The sequence below is a fragment of the Triplophysa dalaica genome, chromosome 12 (assembly GCF_015846415.1).
Source record: "Triplophysa dalaica isolate WHDGS20190420 chromosome 12, ASM1584641v1, whole genome shotgun sequence".
NCBI lineage: Eukaryota > Metazoa > Chordata > Actinopteri > Cypriniformes > Nemacheilidae > Triplophysa > Triplophysa dalaica.
In genome coordinates, this window is record NC_079553.1 from 18,417,505 (window position 1) to 18,439,578 (window position 22,074).

Consider the following 22,074-nt stretch of genomic DNA (forward strand, 5'->3'; position numbering starts at 1 on the left):
ACACAAACACTATTGGCAGAATGAAAGAAAGCATTGGGTGTTCTAAAGCAAAGCATTATAAGAGCTCTGTTCAGTTTCAATGTCTCGTCTCAGCAGTCTGTCCCAGAGTGATGTTTATTTTTCATTACCTCCGAGTTTCCTTAGAAACAGCCTTTAACAGCAGGTGTCAGGGGAACATTTCTGTCAGACGTCAGCTTTATACTTGACCCTGCAATCAGAAAAAAAGCATTTGCTCTACACAACATCTAAAACAGAGTCTACTTCAAATGAGGGTCTTGTTAAATTGCTTTCTTCCCAAAAGGGAAAATCTGAGTTTTAGTGAAATGCTCACAATCGTTTAATTCTGAGTCATGAATTTAACTTTACACCCTGAACAAAACCAGAACCCGTTGGATCCGTAACACAAAGTTCAAAGCACAACAGCCCCCCACACACTTTTCTCATCTGAATAAGTGTGTGGAAAAAAAAAAGAGCACAATCCAAACACATTTTTCCTTCTCAAACAGGAATTCTTTCCCAGACGTTTTTTGGAGGTCATTATGATGGCTGTGGGGAGCTCCCGATCGCTCTGAATCGGGTGGTGGGGGTTACGTTTCCACACAAATAGATGGAAACAAACTCATGAGAGAACAGGAGCCAGAATGAAATTCCAGTCTGGTTCTGTAACACACACAGCTGTGTGTCCTCGGGGCGTGTATTCACAGAGACTCCCTCAATGCACTCTGATGTTCGCAAACACTTGCCGGCAGGTAAATTGACCCTTAAGGAGGAGAACTTTCTCTGTTACAATCTCTGCATCTCTTACAAACAAACACATTAAAAGCTATATCAGCAAGAACGTCTAGACACAATGGATTTTATTCAAAGATACATTTCAAAACATAAGAGCTGCTTGGTATTGCATCAGCATCAATGTGTATAGTCAGCCAATGATAGAGCTCAACACAAAATCAGGACACATACTGTTTATTTGTCCTTTAAATTATGAAAATAGAAATCCATTAACAATATTTACAGAACATAAAACCCAGAAAGAAGAGACGAACAGATGACCGTCCAGTCTGATGAGTTTAGATTTCTTGAGCAAGACTACAGAATCCTATCCTTAACTAAAACAGCTAACTGTGACTTATTTCTCCACAAACATACACATAGCTATAACTTGTGAATGGATGTTTGCTAGGTATGGAACATTACACAAACAATCATTTCCTGGATATTTGTTGGCCATTTTCATTAATCTATAGACATGATGCATAATTTCTCTCATACATGAGTTCATAAGAAAGCAAAATCAGTTTTACCTGCATTTAAAACTGGACCTTAAATCACAGCAACTTTAATGACAAAGCAAAGCCAGCTTTGTGGTTGGTCTGCAAGTTGTTTCAACAGCATCTTTTAGTTTTCTTTGGATCTTTTGGTCTCCTCGGTTTGCGCAAACAAGCACATCATTTACAGTTTTAGACATGTTTCTCTATCATAGGTCTAGTTCCACCAAAAATTATTTTATTAACTAAAGGTCCAATGGTTGAATTTTAGCACCATCTAGTGGTGAGGTTTCAGCAACCGACGGCTCACTCTGCCCTCCTTTTCGAAGCACTACAGCGGCTGACACAGAACAAAGATTTTTTTGACATTTTCGCTTCTTTACCGAAGGAGATAATGTATTTACGATACGCGTTAGAGCAGTTTGTCAGTTTAGGGCTACTGTAGAAACAAAATGGTGAATACCAGAGCCATTGAATATCAGAGTCACGACATTCGCGCTGCGTCCTTAATCGCATATTGTGACAGAACGTACTAAATTTGAAGTACCTACCTATCGGCCATTAAAACAGTGTGTTCTATACATTATCAGTTGGAGTATATGAATACATTTTGGCCATACTGCGTCAGCCGGTCATGTGACCCGTATGCTCTTCGACCTATGACGTATTAACAACAACCTATACGTGAGCGTTGATAAAACATTATTGTGTCACGAGAAACTCATTTATTGCCACTTACATTAAAAACAGACATCTGCCTTAAAGTTTTCCGCTACATTTGTTTGATTTGCTTTTGAAATTTGACCTCTGCTTAGCTCCCAAAGCATCATGGGATAGATAAGTGTCCATCCGTTCCACACCAGCGAATCTCGGCAGAAGTAGTAACGTTAGACCATTCAGGTATTTCACGCCTACTGTTTTTGCATACTGAGGTTTCGCACATATTATTCATGACTAATCCTCATATTCACTTACTGTATAGTTACTACCCAGATAGCACAATCCATCTGGCTCACGTCTATTTGACGACTGCATTTACATCTGCAAGATACCTGCAATACATAGTTTGCTCATCTGCAATATGTCTCGGAGACGTCTGAACGTCTGTTATACGTCTGTTAAAGATCTGGAGACCTGCTGTGTAAAAACATCTGCTAAACATCTTAGAAAGAGCAGCTTTACATCCATTCTAAATCACAAACATCTTACAGACATCTTCTAGATGTCTATATGACGTCTGACAGCAGACATCTCTGAGACGTATTGCAGATGAGCAAACTATGTATTGTAGATGTCTGTAAGATATAAATGCAGACGTCAAATAGACGTAAGCGAGATGTATGTGTGCTATCAGGGTATATAGTATGGAAGTAGGCGATTTCAGACGCAGCATTGATATCTCTGACGTGTGGTCACGTAGTTCATGGAGGACTCAATAGTTCCCAAAAAATCTGTGCTGTCAACCTGTTTAAATGGATTTTAGCGACAAACTATATTTGCATAATTTTTGCTAAATATATTACCACATTGGGTACACCGAATACTACGTTGACTACATTTATAGCAGCATTTTGTCTAGGGAGTAATATGAATATAAGATGATCTATGAATATAAGTTCTGTGAATAAGATATGACAACCAAATCGTTAAAATGTATAAACATGCCGTTATTTCAACAACTGTACAGCAAATGCGTTTGGGAGACATTGAAATGAATGGGCTTCGGTGCAGTGTTGGGAACTAATTGGTCACTCCATGACACCAGTTACTTCCGCATTCCATTCTTCCAACGGACATCTATTTGAGTGACTGTCGTAACTCTGTTTTCAACCGCTCTGGTGAATATCATACAACCCGTGGTGTATGTAGATAGAAATTGCTCACCAAGGTAGTAAAAAAATAACACTTCATTATGGTTATGCATCCCATGACCGTTCGTTCAAATCTTTGTGGTCACTAGAAAAATTATGATATGGAACATTGCATGTTCATTTTAGGGGTACTATTTTTATTTCAGGAATATTGTCATTTTCTACTTCCCTTAATGGCATCAAAAACATTTGAGTTTATATCTTACTTACAACAGCAGACCGATACCGATGGCAGAAAGACTGACTTGTAAAGGTAGAAAATAAAGAATGCATAAGAACGGCAGGATAAAACTACAGGGAAAAAATAAGGCAACAGAACAAACAGATTTATATCTCCCATTATCAGAGACTATAAAGTTATCAAAAGGGTCTAAAACCCTAATGCAATAAAAGCCTCATCTGAAAAGTGCCGAAATCTTTCATCGGCTGGTTTTAAGTGCTTTCACATCTGATCTTGATTTTAAGTTCCTTAAAAAGCATCTCTAAACAGTCGCCCTGTTTATTTTTGGTAGAAAAACAAGTGAACACTTGTGAACAAATGACCAGTTAATAGATGTAAGCAACAGTACAGCTGTATGAAAAATTAAAGCAGTCTAAATACAAGATTAAAGATCATCATGCAATTAAAGCTCAAATAAACGAATAAATAATAAATAATGTTCTAACAACATATGGTTGCACAGACGAGTTTCTCCCTATTATAAAAGTGACCGCTCCCAGCGCAACTGATATTAAACCTTAATTTCATTTACTCCTCTTCCTCCTCATTTACAGGGCCCTGCAGAGAGGCGTGGCCTCCAGGCTCCTCCTCGCGAACATGCTCAATAGCAACAATGCCAGTGAAGAGAGCATAGCTCAACATCGCTGCCACGGCAACCAGCACTGACAGCAGCTGTTTGCGTCTCTTGTACGGTTCGTTGTCAGGGTCGCTTCCCTGCTGTGCTTGGGACACTGGGCGGCCAACTCCCTCTGCACACAAACAGATACCATCATCAAACACCAAATTCAAAAACAGAAAAACAATCTCAATGGCACATTTTGTTCTTTACAAACTTCACAATTGTCTGTGTGAAGCACTAATGTGTCCAATATTAAGGAGATAGGTTACACTAAGGTATATAAAGTATGGTGCCAAAAAGCTTTTACAATCCATTTTCCTGAAATGGAAGTTGTACAAGCTTGAATTGAATTAATGTGAATAAAAAGTCATGGTGTGTATATGAAATTAATGGTTGCTTACCAGGACCCTCGCTGGGAAAGTATAGGCTCAGAATGGTGCTGCAAAACGTGTTCAAGTTGTCAAGATGTTTCAAGTGGTGTTGCAGTCGACAGTTGGGCAGCTGAATCTTAATAAGTGGGGCTAAATGACCGAACACATATGCATCCAGAGAAGAGGGCCTTCGGAAAATACAGAAATCAAACCAAAGCTCAACCATCATCATCTGAGATGCTCAAAGTGAACTCAAAATTTTTCATGACATCAAGAACACACAGCGCCTTTACAATTTTTTTGTATATGACTTACGAATCTCCAAAGAAAAATTTGTTTGATCCCAGACGTTGAGAAAGAAGATTCAGGCACTCCAGAGCATCACGGTAAAGCTGAAGAGGAAGATACACAAGAACAGTTATAGAGAATCAAAACAGATGAAGAGAACTAAAGCAAAATGCTACAAAGAATGTTTGTGTTTTCTGTGCTAAAAAACAGCAGTACTGTTTTAGAAAAACTGATTATGAATAGCTATATCCGAACCCATATCCCAGAATTCATACTACTTGTTTATCAACACGCACTGAATAGAGCACAAATCTATCTTCTCACCTCTTTCTCCGCCTCTTCTCCTGACTCCAGCGAAGCGTTTCCTCGGATGAGACGGAGTCTCTCCAACTGCTTGTTCTGCATGCGACTCGGAAGGAAGAAGTTGAGGGGGAAGGAGATGTTCTCTGCGTGCCAGCGACGCGTCACCTCCACGTAGTTCTTAGAATCGACCCATAAAGCGTAAATCTGAAAAAAAAGGAACGAAAAGTTTGCCCGTGTATCAAATGAAATCTCTCTTTTGAACGTCCAGTTTTAAGTCTCACCAGCGCGGGTAAAAGTCGCTCCTCGAGCAGCGAGATGAAGGCCAGCGTGTCTGCGCCCTCTTTGGCCGAGAGATCGTAGTCTGCATTGTATTTCTGAAAAACAAACATCAGTCTTTACTACAGAAAGTCAGACAGAAACGCATGGGGTTCAGAACAGAGCCTTGTCTACCCAAAAAGGAAAATTCTGTCATCATTTACTCACCCTATTGCCTTTTCAAACCTACTGACCTTCTTTCTTCCCCAGAATACAAAAGAAAATATTTTGAAGAAAGCTGGTAACCGAACAGCAAATTCTAATGTATGGACGCAAAACCCATGCAAATAAACGGGGGCCAGTTAACAAAATTCTTGGGTGATCAGCAAAAGAAATACAGTCCAACTGTTTTGGAATGACAAGAGGGTGTGAAAATGATAGAATTTCATTTCAGTTTCTCAGTCTAGACATGAAATGCACAGAAATATCAAATATTATCAAGAGTTCATTATGAATGTCTTACAGGAGCCGTATGCGCAAAAATTAACATAGTGTAATTTCAAACCCACATAACTCTTCTCAAATGTCTTTTGCAACCAAACGTCAAGTGACCTTAAATATGATGCAACATGTTGGGTTTTTTTTTGACAGCTACAGCTACAGGAAAGGAAAAGATTAAATAATTGTGGCCTGTTTGGCCCATCTTCATATTAATCTGGGATTGGATAAAGAATTCTGACATCTAAAAATGACACACTTCACCATTTAATTTATGTAGTGCTTTGTGAACGAGGCTGCAAATTTGATTTGAAACATATTTTAGTTTAAAAGCTTCTAAAATCTGAGAAGTTTCCAGTACAAAATTCCATAAACAGTTCTGGGTAGTAAAGCACTACTACTGGGAAGAAGATGACACAATAAACATGTGTCTCCGGGAAAGGTTGTAATTATATCCACGTGACATTCCTTTATAAACTAAAACAAATGGGTACATTCATTACGCAATATAACAGTGCCACATCTAAACTATTACATCATTGTGGCAACGTAAATCTCTGGAACTTATTCGTGCATGTCATTTAAGACTTATTTAAGATTTCAAATGAATACTTTAAAATGACAAAAGTTTGGTACAAGTGAGCCGATGACTTCATTATCTTTGAAGCACAGCACCCCATTATTGAGGAAGATGATTTTCACTGTAAGTAAGAGAAAAATCACCTGTTTTCTCAACTGTATGATGATCTGACTGGGTTGAGAACAGCTGCCCTCCTCTCTGGTCCTGAGAGCTGGAAGTGAACCTTCAGTGAAGAGAACAGATTCATTTAAGCACATTTATTGACTCCTTTATCATTTTTATTTGTTCTATGCACAGAATTGTGTGATACCACAGACATTAAAATTATATCTACTCTGTCTTTAATGGAAGCGTTTTTTCACCTTGTGCACACAATTTGATGCTGCTGCTAGTTGTGCAGAAATCACACACTTCGCATTCAGTTTAGAAGAACTCAAGAATCATGGGAAAACGATAATGGAGACTGACAAGGATTTGGAAAAACAGAGGGAAAGAAAGTGAAACCAGACAGACGCCAGTTATCAGCAGCACTGCTGGAAAGAGGAAAAGGTTAAACAACCGACTCCAGTTGAAACGTGCGCTAAAAAAATCCTCTTTAACAAACGCTGAGGGTTTGCCAAGAAGCAGATTGTTAAATGTGGAAGTTCTTACCTGTAGGGCTTCTCCAGGGGTTGGAGATCTTGTGAATTTTCAGCGGGGCTCCAGCAAAGCGAGCGTATGCCTGGAATATTGCATAAAAGACATTATTAAAATATCGACTAAATTAACTTTTACGGTTCACGTTTATTGGATCCAAGCTTCCTGATTCTGTCTATTAAGGTATATTTATAAACACAATCTCCAGAAACAGAGCAAGATAAGAGCAAATGAACACAACTGTGTCCTCTTTGAAGAGAAAATGTGCTGAAAAAAGTTACAATTACAAATTATCTCAATTCTTTTTAAATATCCATTTAGAATATCTTGTACTTTTTCTTGTACTTAATTGAGTAATTTTAGCTTACAAATGTATTTCTTCCAGTCATAGATTCTAACCGGAGAGTTTAACAGCCTTTAAACACTCAAGCACAACATATTTGTAAAATAACACACGTAGTGCTGCCAAAAAAAATTCATATGATATGAATACGCACGCACGCACGCACACACAGACGCACGAACACACACACACACACACACACACAAAACAGCTGTTTCTTCATTCATTATTATGAAAAACACCTGTTAGGACATAGTTTGTTTCCAGATAAATAAAATGAACAAATCCGTAGCCTCTTAGGAGATAATAAATATCAAACAAGTTACGACATATCTCACAAAAAAAAGCTACGACAGAATTTGAACAAGCAACAGACCTATGGAAGCATATCCGTAGCTATTTTCAATTTGAAATGCAACACGCAAAATGGCAATGCAATTGTATATTTAAATTAGGGATGCACCGAAAGGAAAATTCTTGGCCGAAACCGAAAACCGAAAAAGAGGAAACCAAGGCCGAAAGCCGAAAACCGATACACCGAAAGAAATTTGGCCCATTATTAGTACCCTTGCATTTACGGCTATTACTGTGTACTAACTTTACTAAAATCAAGGCATTGCAATTGCATAATTAAAGTTTCAAAGAATAAATCAATTACAAATTATGCAAATATTTATTTAGCACATTGCAACAATGCACAGTATAAAATAAAATTCAACTAAGATGTTTAACTTGACCCCACTCATGTGTATATTAAATAATAATGTACAGGGTACTAGCCTGCTGAAAAGCTGTACAATTAAATGTTCTCACATGAAAACAAAGTGCATTTAGGTCAAGTGCATTTTACATTTTTCTCTGTAGGACTACTACAAGAAAGTCTATTCAGAACAAGTGCAACTGCTTACAACAATACAAAAGATACAACAATATTTTCTCTGTAGGCCTTCAACATAATAGTGTATCCAAACAAAGACTCCCATAGCCCATATGTTAACTGTAGAACTTTAACAACAACAAATGCACCAAGAATTGCAGATGTCTAAAGTTGATAATAAGTAGCGTAAGAATAGAATAACCTACTTATTCTTTCGTCTGAAGCGCTATGATGTTCAGGAACGGAATTTGGAGAAAAACGTGTTTAAAGTTAAGTTATGAAAATAAAAGCCCAACAGTCCAATATCACAAGTAAAAATCACTTTACAGTGGTAAGAGACTTACTCTTATAACAATTTAGTAAAAAATACATTTCCTAGTGTTGAAGTCTATAAAAATACTGTACAAAACCGTTGGAATAAAACGAAAGTAAGGAAAATGGTGCAGCGCACATTTAAAGAACGAGAGCTCTGCCATTATCACTACACGAGGAAACATTACGGACAACAACTAATAAGCAGTGAAGCAAGTTGTAAGTTGTTTATCATGCGCATAGTGTCTGGACTTTTGATCATCTCTTGTATATTTTGCGATCGCCGTCCGGCTCGCGTGAGCAGTGGAGCGGGCATAACTCCTGGTGCTGTATATGGGGGGCTCTGTCACCTCGCGAAAACATTGTATAAAAAACTTTGCATGCCATAGTTTACACAGGACTGGCGGGAAATGTGCATTAATACTTCTTCATTCTTCATGTTATGTGGTTTACTTTGATAGGTGAACTGTCTTTCCCGCGTCCCAGCGTGACATCCGACGGGTTTTCCCAAATCGCATCACATGTCTAGTCAGTCAAATGACAACGACACGCAGATCGCTTCACGAGCATATCCAGCTGAAGGGAAACGGGTGTTTACAAATTGCCCTCATTGTAATCTGCCAGAATGACGGCGTCACTGGTAAAAAAATCTGTCAATGACAAAGAATCTTTCGGATTACGCGACCTCTGGTTCACACACGTAAAGGAATATTGGTCGCACTCTAGAGGCCTGAGGGTGAATGCAGTTTAGGAGACGCTTTAGTGCTGCGATTAAAGGAATAACGTCCGCTGCAGATGCATCAAAGGAGAGGTATCTGTTTGTGTCATCACAACATTTCGGCCGTATTGTTTCGGTGATAAAAGTCTTTCGGCCGAAAACCGAAAATGCACTTTTGGGCCATTTTCGGCCGAAAATTTTCGGTGGCCGAATATTCGGTGCATCCCTAATTTAAAATATACATTTTAAATAACATATGTGCAACATTAAGTGCAAAGTGAAAGAATAATATAATTACATTTGTCAGTTCCTACACTAGTTTAATATGTTATTTAAATTGTTTTTTTAAGTTTAAAGTTAAAAAAAGAAAAGCATTCCCCGGATTGATTATATACGTTTAAGATAGTCAAGCAGACTGGGGCAAAATGAAAAAAATGTATTTTCCCTAAATCCATTAACATTAACAGGTTGAACATTTGGGATAGCATTTTCACACAATGACGCTGTACCGGGGAAGTGGGCTTGGCCAGCTCGAAATGTATTTTCAAGTCCACATTGAATTTTGTGCCGACTTGCTATGTGTAAATGAAATTGCAATCCCAAATGTTCAACCTGTTAATGTTAATGCATTTAGGGAAAATAACGTTTTAATTTTCATTTTGTTACAATTTTGTTTGACTATGTTAAACATATATAATAAATACGAGGAATGTTTTTTCTTTTTAATTTTGCAACTTAAAGAGTGTTATAAAATATTATATTAAACTAGTGTAGGAACTGACAAATGTAATTGATATAATTGATTTTTTATTTTCATTTTGCACTTAATGTTGTACGTATGTTATTTAAAATGTATATTTAGATACACAATTGCATTGTCATTTCACATACTGCATTATCATTTTGCACTTTGCATTTTAAATTGAAAAGAGCTACCGATATGCTTCCATACAGACCCTCACACTGTAGTAGCCCACATCTAACTAGATAAATCCCTAACTTCAACAGTAATGCCAACAAGCTCAAACAACAACCCTAAAAATCATAGTAAGCGACAACACAATAAAAACATAACCTAAAACAACAGTAACAAACCAGTAAACATGATTTTCGGATCGCATGCCTGTTTTATGGCCGATCCGGAGGGACATAATTTCACGTTCCAGCACATCCTGCCGAGAGCGAACAGATTCAACGCTTTACACCTGGCTGTGAACTTCAGCATGTTGTTAAGCAGATTCTTTCCATAAAAATATGTTATTTTATACTGTTATACTATAGTGCCCAAGGCCCAAAATGGGACTATTATGGCCAACCCTGATTCTTGAAAGGACTACTGTACAGCACACAAAAATAAGGTTATTTGATGTGGAAAACAACTGTTAATCTTCACTATTTAACTATGGCTGTTAAAGGGATAGTTCAGACCGGAATAAAAAATTCTGTCATCATTTACTCACCTTCGAGTCATTTCAAACCGGTTTAACTTTCTTTAAAGAATGTTGGTAACCGATCAACGGTGGTACCCATTGACTTGCATCGGTTTTGTGTCCATACTATCAAATTGAATTGTCATTTTTTGGGGTAACTTTCCCATTTATTTAACATTGTATGGACATTTAGGTGAACTATCCATTTAAGCTTTAAAAAGCACACGCATGAAAAAACTGCAAAGGATTTATTTTGTCTTTAGTGGCTTTTGTCAGTTATGGTCACTATGAAGTGACCATAACAAACAGTTTGGAAGAACATGACTGCATTTTCAGTCTCATGTGAAATTAGCTTATCAGCAGGGCTCAAAAACTCACTTTGACTGTAAATGGAGGAGACTGTAAATGGAAAGAGTCTAGTGCAGAGTTTCAAGATTTTCCACCTTTTACCGCTCGCGGCCGACCGTCGAGCTGGAAGGGCCGTTCAGACTGACATCATCGCCTCAGATTTATTACTGGACCGATTCCGACAGAATCCTAAACTGCGGCTCGTAAAGTGGAGAGGATCAAGTTTAGAAATAAATCACTTAAGTGAACACCCGGTGCCGTCCAAAACAAATACGGGGGAGGAAAAGTACAAGTTCACTTTGCCAACGAAGAATTTACAGTTCACAAAGACGTTCATCAGACTCCTGGCGTACACATAAACACGCCAAAATGAGGCCACGGATGACAGAACGGCTGCTCTTGAAGGTGCAGATGGTAATAATTAGATACGTACATAGCGTGGTGCAGATGAGGATCGGGCTGCCCTGATTTTATGTCCCGCCCCGCCCTACTGTTCGTCCAATCAGAGCTATTTTATTTAAAACAAAAAAGAGTCCTACAGCAGGGGTTCACTCATTCATAAACTAAACAAATGCTGGTGCCTGAGTTTTTGCTGAACCATAGTATTTAGCGTTTCTGTGTATGGGTTTGAAACACAACTGATAAAAATAAACACGAGTGCACTGTATCTAACAGTATTGTCTGCAAATTAGATTAAAAACACGTACTATCACTTTTTTTGACATTATTTAAAAGGCAACATAACCACCTTCAAAAAAAAAAAATTTGGTAAACAAAATATTTTGTATGATGCTGGAATCTCAGTAGTTGTAACCATAAAAATCCATGGCTGTATTAATCGGAAAACATGAATCAAAACAAAAAGCACAAACTAAATACAAGCATATAATTGTTCAACATTTTACTGATACACAAAGAAAAAATTATGATACAAAAATCATAAGAACTAAACATTAAAGTGCAGATCAACTTTTCAAATATTTTCAATTATTGGTTGACTGAAAAGTAGTACTGCAAAACCCTCAGGAAGTTGGAGACTTACTTACCAGCTGTCAAAAGCACAATGATGGGGAAAAATCTATAATAATGTAACGCTGTTGGATCTTTTTGACGCGGTGAGATAACCTGGAAAAATGAATTTAACATTTCCAAACAGTGGGAGCAAAAGCACACCAGCGGTTAGCACACCAGCTAACCACCCACAGTCAGACAAACTGTAACACACATGCCATTATCCCAACCGCCAACATGCTGGAAAAATCTCACCACAGTCCAAAACCCACAGCACTGATGTAACATAATCACTTTTACTCACAAATTCAGCAACAAACACAGTCTCTTTGCCCACATCCAATCACATCCAATCTGATCTCAGTGTCCAAGGAATCTGATCTCAGTGTCCAAGGAATCTGATCTCAGTGTCCAAGGAATCTGATCTCAGTGTCCAAGAAATCTGATCTCAGTGTCCAAGGAATCTGATCTCAGTGTCCAAGGAATCTGATCTCAGTATCCAAGGAAGCTGATTGGAGATGAGACTGATGCTTACTGGAAATGACAGGGATGGTTTGTGGTGTGGAAAATAGAGCAATGTATTCCACATGATTTATTCAACAAAAATATGTATTGATCAGCACAGTAATTTGAGAATAAATCAATGCTATGAGTTTGGGTCAGGAGAAACAAGGACGGGAAACGTGTTAATAAAACCAGTGTTCACATATAAGTGGTCAATACACATATAAATGATATGCAAAGAAAATAACATAAATAAATAATTTATCGGACTACAGTTTCCAGATATATTTGACAAAAGATGCTGTCAGCAAATCTACAATGACAGCCATAGACATGACGTGTAAAAACAAAATGAGTAAAATGCTGATGTTTGTTCAAAAACTATACATGTTCAAATAAACGAATGCTATTATATTGTCAATTGATGACGTAGAACAGCTTTACATTAAGTTCTCTCAAACATCTGTCATTTACAATTACGCAAGATAGAAACAGATCCAATACAAAGAAAACGCAAATCTATCACATCGTTGACATGTGCCACAATAACATGGCATTCTTTTCTAAAACGTACACATGCTGCATCATGATACACGTTAAATATGGTATGGTCATTGTACCGTGGTAGTGTCACGGTGTTTGTAAGGGATATTAGTTTGGATGTAATTTACCGAATCTCTGTACAAACACGTGAGCACAACCCAACAGAACGTTCAATCTACATTACACTGTCCTAAAAAACTCACCAGAACGATGAGACTGTCTGTGTCTACTGAGGGTAACCCCAAACCAGCCTTCCAGCAAAACAGCTCACAGGGCGCCGCCATCTTTACCGCGCGAACGTCGCAACACCGGAAGTGACGATTCCGCAAATAAAAGTCCCCACAAAAGTCTCGGGTTCGATGATTTAGGTCTGAAACAGCACAAAGTGCAGCTTGGGGTCAAAATGATTCATTAGAACCGTTGAAAATACCAACCTGTTTTAAAATGTTTTTTCTTTTGATTCATTTTCCAGCTGGAACAGATATGTATAGCTAGCAGAGCATACACGTTTGTAAAGCATATATTTGACAAATAAGCTTCTGGTGTGTGTCTAGGCCTAAACCCTTGAGCACATGTACAATCAGCTGCATGTGTTGTAACTTTTCATTTAAAGCAGCTGCCAAGTCTCCACAAGCCAAAACTACATCCACACATGATGACATCATCAGTCCCAAGAGACAAAGACAAATCCAACACATTCCTGTTCAGGACATGGCGACCCATCTTTTCCCCTAAACTGAATAAGTTTAGCAATTTCTCAAATCTTTTGTTTTATTTAGAGCTCATTTTCTAAATCTAAATGGCCTGAATAATTACACATGTAAGCAATTTGTGTGTTCTCGTTCAAATAATGTTTCATAGACCGCTCTTTGGAATAGAACTGTTCTTCATGTTGCGATGATGTTGGAACAGTTCTAGGAGATTGCTCCGCTAACAGGCTAAATAATGGAAGAAAAAACGAGTGATCTCAACCATGTGCCTTTTCCTTATTGAGCACATTTAATTGCACATAATTTCCCCAAAAAACTATATTTTAGTTTAGCATATTGTTCCTGAATATTCCTAAATCCTATATGTTTATCACCATAATCAGAGCGCCCCAATATACGCTTTCTAATAGGCTTATTATTTTTCTATTCTCTTTTCTCAGAAAAGAAAGAAGAAAAATAGAAAGATAGAAAAAAATAGAAAAATGTAGATGCACACTCCTTCCATTCATTACACGGTCTTTTAGTAAATTGCACAGTTGTTGGGTCATTAAATTAATAATTTTCATTCAGGCCTATGTCCTTAAAAATACAAATGGTTGTAAGATGTTCAGGTCTCAAACTAAGCTTTTTTGTATTTAAAGGGGAGATACAACTGCATCTTCTCATGCCTCGACATGGTCAACTTGTCAAAAAACGAGTTAGACGTATGAGGTAGTATTTCTGTGCTCGATACAATCCCCCAGCATTTGTATAGGTTTCAAAACATTAAGTAAGGGAAACTAAGTCATATGTCTGTCTGTGTTTTGTTGGCAATTGGTGAGCACACATAGTTCCGCACCCCATATGTCCCCTGCACGCTTTGTATCTGTCTTTCGTAAATGGGATCAAACTAAAGACTATACGGATATTTGAAGGGTGCTATACTATTCTTTAAGTACTCGAGATTAACATAAAATATGCAGAAACAGTCTGAGTTATGGCCACTTTAAATCTAAAACAATGCAATGTTACATAATGAAACCAATTTAAAGCATTTTACTGAAAAAAGAAAATGAGACCAGATACACACACACACATTCGAACCCCAAGTAAATAACAATACCACAGAACCAAGTAAGAGAATTGAAAAGTTCATAATATCTGACCTAGAAGAAAGAACGTCAAAATATTATAATATTTTAATATTTAACATTGTAAAAAAGGGATACTCAACCAAAAAATGAAAATTCTGTCATGAATTATTTTTCCTACTATGGTAGTCAATGATGTCCCAGAAATGTAAGTGGCTTACATTTTTCGAAATATCTTTCTTAGTGTTCTGCAAAACAAAGATAATGACAGAATTTTCATTTTTGGATGGAGTGTCCCTTTAAAACAAAAAAATTAAACAAACAACCATTCAGATTTTACATGTCTGAAAGATTATGTCAGTTAATGAAATGTGTGCAAGGAGAGAGAGAGACCCCTGCTGCAGCAACTGGAAAAGCACATCTTTGGATAGTGTTAGAGCTGACGTCACTGCTTATGTCACAAGTGATGTCATCATTTTGGCACAGATAGCCATACCGTGCGTTGGTTATCAGTTATGTTTAAGGTATTACAGGATAATGTGTTTAATTAATAATTACTTCCTGGTTTATTTTAGGCCTACTATTTGTATGCATTGACAAAAAAAGATAAGAATAGAAAAAAAAGGGCGCCAGCCTCTGATATTTTCATTCAATTGTCAGATTTAATCTGAATATTTTAACATGGACAGACTGAATCTAATAGTGTTTAAATGTTTGAAATGATTAACTTTTAGTTTATAAAAGCCATAAACCTTTTTATAAAATGATGTGATCTCTGTCAGTAGCTGGCGCTGCAGAGTAAGAAATACGTTAAAATGAACCCTTTGGCAGCTGCACGTGTACGTTTCATCTTTCTCTTCAAAGCATACCAGACTTTTTCACTGCAAGCATTTTTTAGGAATAATTACAGAACTTGTTCAGATGTTTTTTTCATGCACATTCATATAAGAATCTAAAAAAACCTGATAAGTTATTTTCCTCTTTTATTGAGGAGACAATAAAGTATTTTAAGTATTAACTTTGTTTTAAATGATTCTCTTAAGATTCATGATAAGAAAAACAGTCACTTGTTGAAATGCAGTAAGAGAGTTGAAGAATTTAATATAGTTAATTGAAAGACATTTTTGAAATATGTGAAACTTTTAAAAAAAACATTTTGAGAGTAGTATCTTTCCTGGGAGAAAGTCTGAAAAACAAAATATCCATTAAATATCGATTCAGTCTGAGATATATTAAAGATATCTCTTATCTTAATATTTTTGTCTCTCCTTTAGAGAAAAAGAAGCACAGAAGCTCCACCCACTTGAGTTCAGTACCTGCTCAGGTGCTTAAACAATAAAAGACTGTTCAGTCTTATAAAGAGGTACTTTCTCCTGAGCATTACTTGATTTTGACTCAGGCCACTGGCAGAGAACACAAACTAAAGGATTATTCCTCTTTAAATATGATGAAGATTATCCCTGCTATCCTAACTTTTGGTTGGCTTGTACTTTTCATGGGTATGTAGAAATGTTTTAAAAATATGACTTGTGAATTGCATTAATTTTACTCCAGGAATATTTCTGTAATATATTTAACTTAATTTGATCCGTTGCAATTGTGTTGAAAATAAAACTTTTTAATTAGCTGTTGTGTATGTGATTCAATTTAGCTAATGTGATGAATTTTTTTTCTGCAACCTAAATTCAATGGCCTATTGAAATAAATGTATATTGAACAAATTAATCATATAGAAATGTTTACAGTATATTTTATTATATAATATAACAAACTTTATATGCAAAGCTGTAACAGTTTTAACTAATCAAAGTTAAAACTTCTCATTTTAAATTCATAAAGATATAAAATCTTTCAATCTGCAATGGAAAATTGTGTTACTCTCAATAAAAATGTTTTATTACCAATCTATCTAAATCTGACTCAGGTGTGAACTCTGTTGATATCCCTGGGGTGGAATCCCTACGTGAAACTACAGTTGTCACGACCCCACACCCGAAAACTAAATTTATCATGGACCTTAGAATAACAAACCGGATTTATCATGACTCACTAAGCGATCAGGAATCAGAAGAGTATCAATCACTCAAGCAGGAGGTGGAGCAACTGGTAAGGTTCTTTTTAATACATCATGTTATGCATTTGAAAAAAGTTTTGAATCCGGAATGATTCATGGTTGTATTCCCTGGAAATAAGGGGAATACAGGAATTTTGGGGACAGCGTGATAAGGCATGTAGAATACACCATCTAGCAGGTGGTACATGTCTAAGGGACCATTGTGGCATTACCCTGGCCTGATGCCCCCCCCCCCCAAAGTAAATAGGCCAAGAATAGAATGGGATTATCATGACACGACAATAAAATAAGGGATACCATGGCACATTTTTTGTAAATAAAAACTTTTAAATTATGCATTTAAATGTCTATAATCTCTATGATGTTTCTTCTTCAGTTTTATTATGTTTATGGTCTTACATCCCTGGAATATTTGGGGACAGATCAGATGACCTTCAGGTTTGTAACAAACTCTCACATTGGCAAAAGGATTGTATCTTAAGAATTGAACTCTTTCGACAGTCTAACTACACTCTTCACAAATTTGTTCTTATAAATCCACTCCTGCAGAAATGGGTCTGTTATTGTCAGCACTCAACTGCTGTTTGGGACGACCATGATCGATCCAGTGCTTGGAAGAAGTTTATTTTTTTCAACGTACAAAAATTTTCCTTCATCAACACTAGAATTTGCCATGGACTACACTTCAAGTAAAACACCTTCTGTATCTCCTATATTACAACTTCGCACAAATTTTTGACAATTATTTTTATGCATTGTTGCACTTAAGCAAAGCACACTAAGAAAGTATCAGATTAAAATGATGCATCATGAAAATCACATTTGAATAAATTGCTTTACTTCAAATCCATCAAAATCTCATTCAGGTGCGAACTCTGTCGACATGTTTGCGGTGGACTCTATAACCGAAAATGCTGTCCCATCTCTTTTCGCGGAACGCATAGAAACAAAATTTTACATGGAAATCAGAATCACCAACCGGATTTACAATACCGCACTGGAAGACGAAGCATCAGCAGAGTATGTTACACTCCAGCACGAGGTGGATAAGCTGGTAAGGGTCTCTTTTTAATACATCATGCTTGTCTATATAAAGAGTTACAATTGTTTTGGGACCATGGTAGAGTGACGTTATCAGAAGATGATACCATGGTACATGTCTGTAAGTGTAAATGTCAATAAACCTTATATAGCCACAGAAAAATATAATAGACCATTTAAAAAATGATTTTATCATTTATAGTGTTTATGTAAAATTATATTTTTATTTCATTCTGTGAACTTGTTACAATATTTCTGCCAAATTTCAAATAAAAACTTTTTGCGTTTATTTGGTCAAAATATCAAAGATGCTTCGTGTTTTTTCAGACCTCAAATACTGCAAAGGAAACATGTTTCTATTCACTTTATGACATGTATTTAGGAAAAGTTTAAAAAAATATTTGATGTGATAACTTTGAAAGTGTTTCATTTGCTGTTGGATGACTTTGTCACTCCTTAGGTTTGATTTTGTTAAAATTCAATAGACACTGAACTGGAATGGCCACAATACATCTAGAAATTAAGTTTGAAATGGTCTTTTAAATGTTTCTGGGGATGTATAAGCTTTTCAATAAACCATTCATGGTAGCATTTTGTACGGTTAGGATGAAATATTGTCATTATATAAAACATTTTGTCTTACTCTTTTAAAAATGACTTCTTTTCAGTTTGTCGACAGTTTTAACTATACTCTTTTGGAATTCATAACAACAGAACAAATATTCTTCAGGTTTGAAAGCAATTTACATAATTCCATATTTATATACAATTCTGCCAGTGGTAAAAAATGACACCATTTACAAGCCCTTGTGGTCATGGAGTGTCTAACTGTATTATTTTATTTGTAGAAATGGATCTGTTATTGCTGGAGCTGTTCTGCTGTTTGGGGGACCCTGGAACGGAATGATCGTGAAAACCCTGTTTCTTGATGGCTACCATAAACTTATAGCAAACTCCACACCAAATCTAAACATCGACACCGAATTTTTTATGAGTAAAATAACAGATGTGTTATTTATAAACAGCAAATAATGGTTTATTATGTTGTTGTGAAACACACCAGATATATGCAGAGATTTATAAAAGACACATTAATGTCATTTCTGTAAATTCTCTTCTCTTCCACTTGCAGATGAAATCCCTACTCCATTACCATTGACACAAAACACCACCACGCCAACTTTAACAACACACCTCTCTTCCACTTCAGACATCACATCGCACACAACATTCCCCAGCAGTACATCCACTCATTCTCCAACAGAGACAACCACACATACCCTCCACTCCTCCACGACTCTGAACCCCACCTCGACACCCCATAACACCACAATGCACCCAAACACCATTACACCCCACCACAACACCAACATCACTACATCTCCCCAAAATGGCACAAACAACACAACATTCCCCCCCAGCGGCACCAACACCATTACACCTCACCACAGCACCATCATCACATCATCCCCACACAACGGCACCAACATCACATCATCCCCCCACAATGGCACCAATATAACATCAACCCCACTCGACATCACCATCACCACATCATCCCCACACAACGGCACCAACATCACATCATCTCCCCACAATGGCACCAATATCACATCATCCCCACTCAACAACACCATCACCACATCATCCCCCCTCAATTTCACCAACATCACATCATCTCCCCACAACGGCACCAATATCACATCATCCCCACTCAACAACACCCTCACCACATCATCCACCCTCAATTTCACCAACATCACATCATCTCCCCACAACGGCACCAATATCACATCATCCCCACTCAACAACACCATCACCACATCATCCCCCCACAACAGCACCAACATCACATCATCCCCCCACAACGGCACCAACATCACATCATCCCCCCACAACGGCACCAATATCACATCATCCCCACTCAACAACACCATCACCACATCATCCACCCTCAATTTCACCAACACCACATCATCTCCCCACAACGGCACCAATATCACATCATCCCCAGTCAACAACACCATCACCACATCATCCCCCCACAACAGCACCAACATCACATCATCCCCCCACAATAACATCAACACCACTACACCCCACAACGGATCCAACATCACTACATCCCACCACAGTACCAACACCCCCACACCATCCAATGCCACGGCCTCATCATCTATTACTGACATAACCAACAGCATCTCTACGATTAGTTCCAAACCAACAGATTCACCGACCAAAGCTGGTGCTCTGGTACCTGACTGGGGCATCGCTCTGTTAGTGCTGGCAGCCATAAGTCTCCTGCTTCTCATCATTCTTCTCATCATTCTGGTAAGTGATTTAAAATATGGCCAATTAAAAGGGGTTAAATGATTATGCTTGTAAAAAGTGAAAACAAGGTGAATTAATATTATAACTGATATTTATGTATCTTTTGGATAGTAATATGAATACAGTGTTTCTATGAAAATGGCTTGATTAAAATCATCAGGTCAGAAGAATTGTGGTGATCATGACGTTCTTTTCCACTTAGCTGGTGATGTGCTGCTGTTGGCCGAACAAAAGGACTGTCGTGAAAGCGCCTGAAGTCATTATTCCACCCATGTACTTCAATCCAGACATCCCCATGTACTCGACACACAGCACAATTGATACACCCAATGGCAAACAAGTGGTGAGCTGCTTTTCGCATCTCATTCTTATCCAGCTGTTTGTCTGTGATTCATATATCCAGTTTCTTATGGTTGAAAAGCATCAGCCAGTCGAAATGACTAAAAAAGACTCAGGACATGAAACAGTACTGTATGTTGAATCCTTGCTAACAGGGAACGTTCTTTAAAGGTTTCTCAAAGGTATCAACTATGTTCTTGCATTAACTTTAAAAGATAGATAGCAAAATTCTATGTCATTGCAAAATGTTCTAAAATGTTGACGGTGGGTATTAAAACAGTTTTCTTATATTGATAGCGAAAAGTTCAAACACGTCCGGCAATGTTTTCATAACTTAATGGGAATGTTAGCAAAATGTTCTTGGAACATAATTTTTAGCTGTGATTTAATTTAGAAAGAATCAAACAACAAAATATAAAAATCAATTCACTATCTTGACAGAACGTTGCATGTCAAGATACAACAAAAACAACACTATTTTTAAAGCTAAAGTGTGTCATTTGTTAACTAAATCACTAAATTCCTCTTCCTATCTTTTCATACATGCAGGGACCACAGCATAGGTATGCCATGACTTCCCTGAATAGTGTAAACACATGACACATGTAAAAAATACTTAATCTGAGGATTCTGACAACATAATGCCAAGTTTTAGATGGGACTATATGTTTGCCTGACAAATGGGAGGAATGGAAACCTGTTTAAAACCAACATCATTTATTTTGGAAATCTGTTTCATTAAAGTTGTTTACTGTGGATGTTGCTGCTATGTTTTGAATGGAAAAAGAAAAAAGCTTTTCTCCACCACCATCTCCTTGCATGTTAAACACTGACCTCACGATCACTAATCTGAAGTAGGAAAAATTGGCTACTGTTTCCAAACCTTCCAGTGTCCCTATGCCTGCACAGGCACCTCTTTGTGCGGTTCTGACTGGGAAACCTGAAGCGTGGGAAACTCGATTCCCGTTCAGAGACCATGAGGCCTTCATCTGTGTCTTCTCCATCGTCCAGTAGCCACAGCGTCACCGCTCACAATACCCTGCCCACATCCAAACAAAAACATTAGAGAAAGAATCGAATTTTGAATCGAACCCTCACAGAGGCCTCCAGGGCATCTTAGTATTAATTTTGGGTCGACAGCTGAGCAGAGCATAGAGTTATTTACATCTCCTCTACGGAGCGCTTTTCATAATTTCGTTATCTTCGAAAAAGTGACGTCATTTTAGTTCTGTGTCAGCCATCGTAGTGGCTCGAAAGGGAGAGGGTAAGCGGTGGATTGAGCCGTGGATGGGAATTCACAGTCTCATCACTAGATGCTGCTACCTGTCATACATTTGACATTTAACACACTGTAATAAATTTTTACTAGTTTTCATAAACATGTATAACTAATGTTAACCAACTCTGTATCAACAGGACGACAGAGAGAAACCTCCAAAAAACCGAACAGGAATGTACGTGGTGAACAAATGAAGGACACAGGTAGAGTAACAAATGTTTGAGTCACTTCACTT

The 22,074-nt window shown here is 37.5% G+C and overlaps 1 protein-coding gene across 1 annotated transcript; it reads right to left on the reverse strand.

The window, feature by feature from the left end:
• Window positions 1-3,255: 3,255 nt before the first annotated feature.
• On the reverse strand, window positions 3,256-13,293 carry mtx1a (metaxin 1a). The gene is made up of 8 exons (XM_056762694.1): window positions 13,199-13,293; window positions 6,925-6,994; window positions 6,417-6,496; window positions 5,222-5,314; window positions 4,962-5,144; window positions 4,665-4,741; window positions 4,380-4,537; window positions 3,256-4,108 (listed from the first exon to the last, which is right to left on the reverse strand). Exons 1-8 carry the CDS (start codon window positions 13,277-13,279, stop codon window positions 3,888-3,890), a joined length of 963 nt encoding a protein of 320 aa, XP_056618672.1. The 5' UTR covers window positions 13,280-13,293; the 3' UTR covers window positions 3,256-3,887.
• Between the last annotated feature and the right edge of the window lie 8,781 nt (window positions 13,294-22,074).